The following is an 11,536-nucleotide window of genomic DNA, read 5'->3' as shown; positions in this document are numbered from 1 at the left end:
ATGAAGTGGCCAACTGGATCTACATCAAACTTTGTTTAATCATTTTTAATGCTCTTATCTGTGTAGGAATATCTTCTGTCATAAACAAAGTGAATGTGATAAACAAGGCAAGTATCGAATAAAAAAGGTCAATCTGTTTACACTATATATAAACCATGAGGAAGTTGATTGTATCTACATCATATCTTATTCATCCATACCTAGTCTTCATTCAAATGGCAGACTCATCAATCCCACCTCCTCCACATGCTTTAGCACAAATACAAGAAGACCTAAAGTACTTATATGCATCAAATACTAATATTTCTAACTTTGTCTCTGTGAAGCTTTCCAGCGCAAGCAACTACCATCTTTGGGAGAAACAGATGTTTTGCCTCATGGAGACTTACAATCTGCATGGCATTGTAGATGCAACAGTTAGCTGTCCAAGAACTTTGAACACAGAGATGGAGAAACAATATAACAGTCTTGTCAAAGGTTGGATCTTCGGTTCAATCAGTGAAGAGCTACTTGGCACTGTTGTCGATCTTGGTTCAGCCAAAGAGGTTTGGGAGAAGCTGAAATCGTTCTACGATCCAACTATGATAAGTTCTCAACAAGGTACCTATCTACTACAAGGATTCAATACTTATGACCTTTACATTTAGAAATTATCTACAATAATTTTGAATATATCCTAAGACATACATACTCTTAGCCTCATATAACGAGTCATTCGACATTAATCCCTACTTATCCTAATGGTCTGCACCTAACATCTATGACTTTACACAAAAAAATTATTTACAATACAGGATGTTCTCACATGAACTATCGTACTATCTAAACGCTTTTAATTTCTTTTGTTATGCTTTGCGTAAGCCTATAGTTAAACCAAGAACTAAGAAGAGATTGACTAGAAATTAGATGAAAAAAACAATTATATACTTCTAGATGGCTAGAAAACTACAGAGAGCATAACAAAAGAAGTGGAACTCTTTTTCTAACTCTACTACTAGATGCGTATCTATATATTTGGCTAATTTAGAATCCTTTCCTTATTGATAGAAATGGTCCCTCGACTTATGGTTAATTGATTCCTATTAGTTGGCTACAAACATAAGTCATAGATCATGTGTCGAACATCATTGTTCCTTGTAAACCCCACTTCTCCTTGAAGAAATTACAACTCACGATTTGATTCCATTTAAGTAATCAACCATAAACCAGCATCTTGTTCGTATGAAATGAATAAATATTCTCTATCATCGTTCCCATCAAAAGATCCGCCACCTTCAATACATCCGCCTATCGGTTGGTACATCTGAACAATCAATGTTTACAACCACTTTTAAGGAAGATGCACCTATATTCTCAGGCCTGTAACATATTGGTGGTCTATTTTCCCTCTTGAGATGAACCTGACCAATAAAGAACAACCTCCTTTGTTTCCACCTTGAGGTAAAGCCTCATATACTCCCTCCATTAAAACTATGAGCAAGTCTACCTTTCTCTTGGTTAGGGAAACAAATACCATGATTGGAGATTGCCTTTCCAATGGCTAGGGAAAAACCCAAGGTTGGGGACCGGGTTTTCCACGATTGTGTAAAACTTCCCACGATTTTTTCGAATGGAAACGTCATGTTTCTTCTTTCATAGATATATCAAGTCTTTAGGGAAGGTACATACAAGTGTGGGAATGTAGCTCACGACCATAGAAATGAAACTAATAGCTATGTGTTTTCCAACTTGCTTCATACTAGTAAATTTGAGAGAGTACAATTGTTTTTTTGTTTTCTTATACCAAAAACCGATTGCAAGGATCCTTTTATAGCATATGAGACAAAAGATAAGTACATAAATTTGATAAGGATCTAATCCTTGTAGACTTAAATAAAGATAAATATAAGGAAACTAAAACAATCTCAACACTCCTTGTCAAGTTGAATTGTGTAGTCACGAATACCCAACCTGCTAAAAAGAAAATGAAAACGATTTTACCCAAAGCTTTAGTGAAAAAATTTGCCATTTGATACTCAGAACCTAAGGTTTTATTTCTCCATTTGTCACACATTCTCTAACAAAATAAGAATCTCAAACCTATGGCACAAGGTTTTATTTCTCCATTGGATTGAGTGTTATGTGTTTGGCTGCCTCATTGTCACACATTAAAGAAGTTGCTCCAACTTGTGTAACATCAAAATCTTGTAGAAACCACCTTAACCAAATTATTTCACACACTATCCTAACTATATATCGATCTATATTTTGCCTCAGCTGAAGATCTAGAAACAATACTTTCTTTCTTCTTTCTCCAGGAAATAGGAGATCCTTCTAAACTAATAAAGTAGCATACAACATTTTCTTGTAGACAAACAACTCAACCAATTAGCATCACAGTTTCTCATTACGTTGAGGTTTCCGGATGAAGGCAAAAATAAATGTTGTCTTGTTGTTTTTAAGTAGCGAAGCACTCTATGTGCAACAACTAAATGAGATTTTTTTGGCTTACTAAAAAGCATGGTTAGTTGATTTACCGAGAAAGTTATATATAGGCAAGTAACTATGATATAGAGTAACCTGCAAATTAATCTTCAGTATTGTTGTACTATATCAACATCTATATCAACTTCTGGACTGTCATCATCCTTGTAAATGCGTAAGGTTTTATCCATGCTGAACGAACTAGGACGGTTGCCTTGAACTCCACTATACTTTTATATATCAAGCGTATATTCATTTTGACTGATAAGGAAACGTTCAGAAGAATGGGCTACCTCAATACCAATGAAATATTTTAAAGACACCAAATCTTTGATGCTAAATTGCATTTGCAACTGTGTTTTTACATCTTCAAGTTTTCTTTCATCGACATAGATAAGAGAAATAAGGTGTGTGAAACCTTTCTGAAATATGAAAATGGAACTATCAACTTGTTGTTGAAACCTATTTCCTAAGAAGTGCTTTAGTAAATTTTTTATACCAGTTCTGGAAGCTTGACATAAGTCATAAATTGATTTTTGAAGTTTACAAACATGATCTTCAGTTGGTTTGCCATATCCTTGAGGAACTGTCACATAGACTTCTTCATCTAAATCTCCATGCAAGAATCCATTGTTTACATCCATCTAATGAACCAACCATTCTTTAATAGATGCTACAACTAGACCACATCAAACTATGACCAACTTTGCAGCCAGGGCAAAGGTCTCACTGAAGTCTATGCCTTTAATCTGTGTGTATCCCTTTCCAATAAGACGACCTTTATATCGCTCAACCTGAGCATCCAGTTTATATTTTATCTTGTACCCCATTTTGAGTCAATTGGTTTCTTTCCTGGTGGAAGAGAGGTAAGACCCCAAGTTCTATTGTCTTCAAGTGCTCGTATTTATTTTTCCATCGCTTCTCTTCAATATGGTTTAGTAGCTGCTTGGGAAAAACTTCTAGGCTCATCAGGAGAACTGATAACAGCAAGAAAAGTTTGATGAGTGCTAGAAAATTTATTATAAGAAACAAACCGAGATATAAGATGTATCATAGAAGAACCTGACTCGGGAACGATGATAGGAACAATGGTGGAGTGCTCGAGTGAGGATGCCAGATCAGTAACAAACTCATTCAAATACCTTGGTTTGGTTTTCGTTCATGTACTCCAATAATTTGCTCGTTGTGGGGTCTCATGTGTTTTAGATTCATTTGTTGGAGATCTAGGCTCTTCATGACTCACACCAACCTCGCCATCATGGTCATGGTTGCTGGGATCAACACCATGATCGTGTTCTGGCGACTCATTTTGAGGATTGGTTTGATATGTTGTGAATTTCTCTTGGTTTTTAATAGTATTCCCTTGTCCATGCCATTCGTAAACCTCCTTTTGTATCTTATTTAGATACCCAACAAAACTTGTTTTGTACAAATCTTTATTAACTTAATTTTTACCAAAAGTGAATGTCTTCAATAAAAGTAACATTGCGAATAACATAAAATTTTCCATCTTTTAAGAAATTTTTTTTTACCCTTTTTGACACACAGGGTAGCTTAGAAAAAACATGGTTTGACCCTTTCACCAAACTTATCCCTCCTTCCAATACTATCGTGGTCGTAGGCCAAATATCCAAACACTTTTAGGTGATTGTATGAACGTATTTTTCCAAGTAACTTTTCATGAGGAGTTTTGTTTTCAAGAACCTTAGTAGGTAATTTGTTGGTGATCGATATAGCAATTAAAATGCAATCTCTCCAAAACTATATTGGCAAAGAAGCTTGAAAACGTAATGCATGACCCATTTCCAAGAGTTGTTGATGTTTTCTTTCAACCACACCACCATTTTGTGCAGCGTATAAGGAGACAAAGTTTCTATAAGGATCTCTTGTTCCTTATAAAATTCCATCATATATCAAGACTTGAATTCCGACCCACTATCTGTTCGTGAAGAATGAAATGAGTATGTGGCCCGCTTCAGACTTGGTTTTCATATAGTAAACCTAAACTCCTCTACTATAATCATGAATGATAGACAAAAAATAATGTTCTCCATTTATAGTAGCATTTTGATATGGAGCCCAAACATCAACATGCATTAAGGAAAAGCACTCTATTGTTTTAGAAAAAATAACAGGAAAAGGAAGTTTGGTTTGTTTTGCTCTAAGACATGAATTAAAAAAATTGATTACAATTATCTGTATCTACTTGTTGTAATTACTGCAATACTCCCTCTGAACTGTGTACCAATATTTTACGCTGCTAAATCATATCTTTACTCAGAACCGCCATTGTCACCCTACTTTCCTTGAATGACTGCAAATAGTATAGTCTACCACGTTCCTTACCCGTCCCAATAAGGTTCGTCGAATCGTAAGTCCTATATATAACACGTCTTTGGCAAGAATGTTAGGGAACAATTGAATTCATTTGAAAGACAACTTACAGAAAGTAGATTGTAAATAAAATTTGGAACATTTAACACATCTTTCAAATCAATATCATTAGTGAGATGTATGTCGCCAATGTGTTTAATAGGAACAGATGTACCATTAGGTATAGTGATAGAAACTACTATGTTGACTGGTTTTAAGATCATTTAACCATTCTTTATGAGGAGTTATATGCTCACTTGCTTCATAGTAAATAATCAAAGAAATTCGAGTTTTAATTTTACTAGTCTTGTATGCTTTTGGATTATTCTTACCATTGATGTTGGGTTTAGGTGGGTTTTCGATACTTTTGGACACCCTAAGCATTCTCATGAGATCTCCATATTCTTCATTCATGATGTTTTGAGAACCTGCTTCTTCCACGACTGCTGCTTCCCTATCTTGTGTTTTCTGTTTTCTAGTATGATTCTTTGCATTTGTACTTTTCGTATTCCACCACTCAGGATATCTATTTAGTTCGAAACAACCTTCTACCATGTGACTGGGTTTTTGACAATGTTTACACCACTTGTCCTCTGACTTTCTTGGATTGTATTGCTTAGCACTTGATTCAGATCCAAATTTACTAATTTTACGAGAGATTGACCTTCCTGTTTTCTAGAATGTCGTTGCTTCTGAACCGTAATTGCGCGTAATCCCAATCTGTTGTTGTCGTTCGTCTTGGCTAACAAGGTGGTACTCCGCATTTAAGCTGGGTAGAAGTGCTACTAAGCATCTAAATTCTTACTACATTAAACTCTTCGTTCAACCCCATAAAATAGTCGTAAATGCGTTCTTTATTACGAAGTGTGAGGATATCTATGTTTATTTTACATAAACACGCATTACATGTATGTGTGGCAATTTGGGTTATGGACTAAATTTCATCCCAAACTCTTCTTAGCTTTGTGTAATATGATGAGACAATCAAGTTGTTTTGTTGTATGGTGGTAACCTTTCGTCGTAATTCATACGTTCGAAGAACATTCTCTTTTCCAAATCTCTCCTTGAAATCTAGCCATATGTCACAAGCAGTGACCACATACCAAATCTCTCATTACCAATTCACACTCCTCTTTGTCTCCTTCTCCATGGAGCTCACTAGCCTTCCACGTACCATCATATTGCATCCTTTTCAGTTGTTAAAGTCATCTAAATGATCTTGCGGCATTAGTAGGGTTCCGCCAACAAACCCTATTTTTTTTGTTGGCAAAAAACATTTGTCATCTCGTTTTCCTAATTACCATAATTGCCATCACATAGGAGATTTTCTCCCATGGAGTTTTGTCCGGGATGATCGGAATTGGTAAGGAAGTAAGGCGAAGATATATCAAGAATGGATTTTTCTCCTGTGGACGAACCTGGTTCACCGCTTGACATTGTAGACAAACACTAGTATTGGATTCCCAGGATCCTTTTATAGGATATGAGACTAAAGATAAGTACATAAATTAGATAAGGATCTAATCCTTGTAGAACAAGAAAACGTAAATGAAGATAAATATAAGGATCCTAAAACAATCTCAGCACATACGTCTCATTTCGGGTAATATATATCATTTAATGCCTCTTCAAAATAATCAAACTTCACCTAGGAGAGTTGGTGATCCACAGGATGCTTCTCAGGCTCAAAATAACTCACTTCTAGGACGAACACCAATGCTGATACGCTTTTAAATACTGAACATATCCAAAAATGTCCCTTTCTTTTCCGGAGGTTCCCTTTTATACCACCTACATAATTGGTACGTTTTCTAGACCAAACCTCAAAGGTATTCTTACTAATAGGAATGATGAAAATAGTTTCCTAAATTGAGGTCATCGTTCACCACATTCGTCTTGAATATTTATGCTTAGCACTATCATGTTTCCAACGTTCATTCCTGCCACACTTTTGGCAACCATCTCGCGGTTGGACTTTTTATTAGGAGATCTTCATCTACCCCCCATTTGTTTTTTCTGCTCCCAATTTGGACACATATATGCTTTGATCTTCACCCCATAAGACACTCAATCCAACTATTTGATCTTCCCAAACAACACCCAATTCCATATGCCTCAACTCTTGAGAATGTAAACATGGTCTCCCCTCATCTAATCTAACACTGTCTTGGTTGACTACAAATAAGTTTACTAATTTCACAAATGAAGGTGGCAATGATAGTAGAAGGATGATGTTCATGTCCCTGTACTTTATTTTTTTAATTCCATTTTTTTAAAATCTATTATGATGAAATTAAGCTCATCCAAATGCCCTTTCAAAATATAATATTCCTTCATTTTAAGTGAAAACAAGTGTTACTTATAAGCTTGTTTGCCAAACATGCCTAAGTCATATCTAAATGGACTTTTTCTTCTATTTTGTAACCATACCATAATGATAGCGAGCAATAATATCCAACATAAGATTCCATTTGAGTAATCACGCGATATATATATATATATATATATATATATATATATATATATATATATATATATATATAAGGATCGTACATGTTTCTTTATATCATGTAATCGATTAGTTTAGTAAGTTTACGTTTTTATTCTTTATGTAAGGCTATGTTTGGCGTACTAGCTGAAAAGTTAGCTGTTAGCTGAAAAGCTAGCTGATAGCTGAAAGCTAACTATTAAATAAAAAAATAGCTGATAGCTGAAAAGTTAGCAGATAAAAAATAATGTTTGGTAAAACTAGCTGAAATATATAAAATCAATAAAAGGACATGTAGGAGTATGTGTTTCTATAATTAATTAAGGGGTGTATTTGGAAAATTTTAAAAAAACTCCTAAAAAGCTAGACTAAGTAGCTTTTTAATAAGCTAGCTTAAAAGCTACTTTTTGGCTTACCAAACACGACAACATAAAAAAGCTCGAAAAATAAGCTAGCTGTGGCACGCCAAACACAGCCTAAATCTTTCTAATGATTTACAGAAAAAACTTCTTAATTATGATATATAGTCATTTCACTGAAATTTCAAAATGGCATACACATTCAACTAAAGCAAAGGCGAAAGCAGAAACAGAAACTAAAGACATAGATAGAGTTCCAACAGAAAAAGAAACAGAAGACGCAGATATTGTTTCAGCCAAAACAGAAACTCAAAACAAAGATAGGGTTCCAACAGAAACAACACAAAATATAGATATGGATTCACTTGAAACAGAAACAAACAACAAAGACAATGTTACAATTGAAACAAGAACAGAAGACAAAGTAACACTTGCAACAGAATCTAAACATAAAGACATAATTTTAACAGATATAGAACTAAAAGTTGAAGACCTAATGAGAGAAGGCAAAAACAAGGCCACACGAAACAAGGAGTTGCTTAAGGCTATTGTGCAAGGGAGATGGCGGGAAGTAGAATCCACACTAAAAGAAGATAAAGCCGCAGCCACAGAGGCAATAAACAGTGATGGCAACACAATGCTTCATATAGCCGTTGGAATAGGTCGTAACTTTCTCGTCAATGAAATATTATCGTTAATCAAACCTGGACAATTACCTAAAATGGTAAATTTAGATGGAAGCACTGCCCTTCACATTGCAGCAATTGTTGGCAACACAGAAGCAGCAACGCTCTTGATTGAAAATGACAGACGTTTGTTGGAAATTCAAGACCATGAAGGTGATACACCTTTGGATAAAGCTTACCAGAATATGCATCTTGACACCATTGATTTTTTGTTGAAAGCTGTGTACGATAATATAAAACCCAAGAAACAGTCTTCTACTTTAGAGGATTCTGTTAGCCCTGGTGTAGAACTAGGCGTTAACCTTCTTCTTAATGCTGTTTCTGCAAAGAAATATGGTGCGTACTCAATATTTCTTTAAATATTTACTTCTTTAAATAATCACAGTTTTTCGAATATGCTTGCAGATTTAGCAGCAGAGTTAGTCAAAAGTTTTCCAGAGTTTGCTGTGGAAAATGATGATGTACTTCTGGCAATAGCTAAAACTTTTCCAATGGGGCTGGATTACTGGGACACACTTATATATCCAAGTAAGTTTCTAATATACTAGAGATATATAATCTGTTTGTTATTCTTTTAATTATTATTATGATTTTTTCCTTTCAGGTATGGGTGATATCTGTGAAAGTACAATCAAGAGAGCCAAGGACTCGTTTAAAATATTAGTAGACTACTACGAAGGCATGATGTCTTTAATGGAAGATATACCTGACGACGTGATCATTGGTACCATACGACTGCTACTATACTTCACATTGAAAGGTGAGATATTGATATATAACCTGTTAATACAACCCCAGAATTAATCACATAATTGACATCACAAAATATAACCTATTTTACAAATGAAAGTTTTCTACTTATGCAGGTCCATTAGCGGTGCTTGCTTGGATTTATTTCATGATTCGCCTACTCATATCAATGCTTTATTTTCCATTCATTATGTTTTATTTCCTCTTCTGGAAGGTTGCAACAAGAGTAGGTATATAATGCATGACTCATGTTTAAACTATAATTAACTTCTATACAATATAAATTTGATGATTGTTTTGAACCAATTATTCTCCAACTCTCAGTTCTACCCATTAAGCATATCGAGAAGAAAATGAAGGAATAGAAATCAGCAAAAGAAGTTCTAAAATTGGTATGTGAGGAAATAGAGAAGTTGGAATTCCCTGATGCTCATCCTCGCTATTACACCAGACCAATTCTTGAGGCTGCATGTCAAGATATTTATGAGGTTGTTGATGAAATTTTCATGAGATCCCCTGAAGCAATTCGATATAAAGATGAGAGTGGGTATGACGTTATACCATTAGGGAGCGTAAGAGTGTTTACAGAATGATCGAAGATTCTTCTAAGAACAATATGTTGCACTTGGTTGGAAGCTTACCTCCTTTGCAGAAACTCAGACAAAGAAAAGGCCCAGCATTACAACTACAGAGAGAGCTTCACTGGCGCCAGGTACGTCCAAAGTCAATTCTTAACCATTATTGTAGCTAGGGAAGTAATATATTTTTTGTTTGATATATATAGTAGCAAAAATAATGGGTTAAATTTATTTTACAGGAAGTGGAGAAGCTCGTGTTTCCCACTTGCACTACAAAAGAGAACACTTTCAAAGAGACACCAGATAAGGTGTTCAGAAGGGAGCACGAAAATATGGTGAAGGAAGCAGAAAAGTGGATGAAAGCAGTAGCAGAATCATGCAGCATCACTGCAGCACTAATTACCACAATTGTGTTTGCGGCAGCCATTACAGTACCAGGTGGAAGCAATCAAGAAACAGGCATCCCTGTGTTTACAAAAGAAATTGCTTTCACGATCTTTGCAATAACAGATGCAATCTCACTATTTGCATCCAGCACAGCATTACTGATGTTCTTGTCGATCCTCACAGGAAGTTTTGATGAGAGAGATTTTCTCTTCACTTTGCCAAGACGACTGATGGTTGGTCTTTGTGCGTTGATGCTATCTACAACTGCCATGATGGTGGCCTTTGGGGCAACGTTGTTCCTTGTCTTTTGTCATAAAAGACCATGGATGCTTGTTCCAATTTGTGTATTATCTTCGGTCCCGATTGCAACTTTTGGTAAACTTCAAATCCCCCTCATATTAGATCTCTATCGGTCGACTTATGTAAACATCTTTGGCATTCCAAACTAATTGTTCAGGATGAGAATTTATTAAGTGTCAGGTGTGTTTGGTTGGATGGAATGAAATGAATTAACTAATGAAATGGATAAGGTAATTGAATGGATTATTATCATGTTATTGTCGTGTTTGTTTACTCCAACATAAATAAGTCATTAATACTTGTTGTTTGTACGGTGGTATGAAAATTCAAATAAATGGAATGAATTAATGGGCATTGACAAACACTACTAAAAAAGCGCTTTTTCAGAGGGACATTTTCCTTGGAAATTCCTAGGAAAACCGCATTTCCGAGGAAATGCCAAGAAAATCTTGTGCGTAGGTAAAACCCTCCTAGGAAATGTTTTGTATGCGATTTCTGAGGAACTTTCCGACGCATTTTATAGGAAATAGTTTTGTCGGAAGTACCGAGGGTTTTCCTAGGAAGTTTATTTCCGACTAATTTCAATTCCGAGGAATTTTGGAGGAAGTTTATTTCCGAGGAATTTCCGAGAAAGTTTCAACAACATTATCCTAGAAAAAAAATATTTACTAGAAACCAGATCTGCTTGAAAATTAAGGTTCATTATATAGTTGCTCTTTTGTGTTCTTGATATATAATCATGGTCAAACTTACGCTTCATATGATAAGCTACCATCCTTTACCGCTGGGAAAGAAAAAAAATCATCAAAATGAATGGCGAAAGTTTACATTCCAAATGTAATGTTCAACAAAATTTTTGACTTGTTTGGTGCAAGCAAAGAAGTTTTTTTATTCACACTGAAAACATTTCTATAATAAACATTTCTATATTAAACATCGTGCTTGTTTGGTGCAAGCAAAGAAGTTTGATTAGGAAATGTGTTTTTCTTGTATGGTTCTGGTTCTATTTACACGATACTTATAGAGATTAGTTGTGCTTAAATGATTATTATGCTTTGATAGTGTGAGAAAGAGTGATCACGAGCTTATGACTCCAGTTTTCAGATATGATGTTTCTTGGGCTATCATGTAGCAAGTAAAACTCTAGAATGT

General features: G+C 35.1%; 2 protein-coding genes across 2 annotated transcripts; both read left to right on the top strand.

Annotated features, from left to right (window-relative positions):
• The first annotated feature begins 205 nt into the window (after positions 1 to 205).
• On the top strand, positions 206 to 10,622 carry LOC145005495 (uncharacterized). Its single transcript, XM_078964581.1, has 7 exons — positions 206 to 600; positions 8,154 to 8,705; positions 8,775 to 8,897; positions 8,974 to 9,129; positions 9,236 to 9,349; positions 9,444 to 9,831; positions 9,937 to 10,622. Exons 1-6 carry the CDS (start codon positions 216 to 218, stop codon positions 9,482 to 9,484), a joined length of 1,371 nt encoding a protein of 456 aa, XP_078820707.1. The 5' UTR covers positions 206 to 215; the 3' UTR covers positions 9,485 to 9,831; positions 9,937 to 10,622.
• LOC145006978 (uncharacterized) lies at positions 9,709 to 10,533 on the top strand. The gene is made up of 2 exons (XM_078965987.1): positions 9,709 to 9,831; positions 9,937 to 10,533. Exons 1-2 carry the CDS (start codon positions 9,709 to 9,711, stop codon positions 10,531 to 10,533), a joined length of 720 nt encoding a protein of 239 aa, XP_078822113.1.
• Positions 10,623 to 11,536: the final 914 nt, after the last annotated feature.

Source organism: Lactuca saligna, chromosome 7 (genome assembly GCF_052625555.1).
Source record: "Lactuca saligna cultivar CGN05327 chromosome 7, ASM5262555v1, whole genome shotgun sequence".
NCBI lineage: Eukaryota > Viridiplantae > Streptophyta > Magnoliopsida > Asterales > Asteraceae > Lactuca > Lactuca saligna.
The sequence above is the reverse complement of the archived record's forward strand: the minus strand, read 5'-3'. Positions and strand labels throughout refer to the sequence as shown.

Coding starts and splice junctions, on each gene's coding strand:
- LOC145005495 (XM_078964581.1), top strand. CDS start 216: ATGGCAGACTCATCAATCCCACCTCCTCCACATGCTTTAGCACAAATA. Junction 8,898..8,973: donor GGACACACTTATATATCCAA/GTAAGTTTCTAA, acceptor TTTTCCTTTCAG/GTATGGGTGATATCTGTGAA. Junction 9,130..9,235: donor ACTATACTTCACATTGAAAG/GTGAGATATTGA, acceptor CTACTTATGCAG/GTCCATTAGCGGTGCTTGCT.
- LOC145006978 (XM_078965987.1), top strand. CDS start 9,709: ATGATCGAAGATTCTTCTAAGAACAATATGTTGCACTTGGTTGGAAGC. Junction 9,832..9,936: donor GAGAGCTTCACTGGCGCCAG/GTACGTCCAAAG, acceptor TTTATTTTACAG/GAAGTGGAGAAGCTCGTGTT.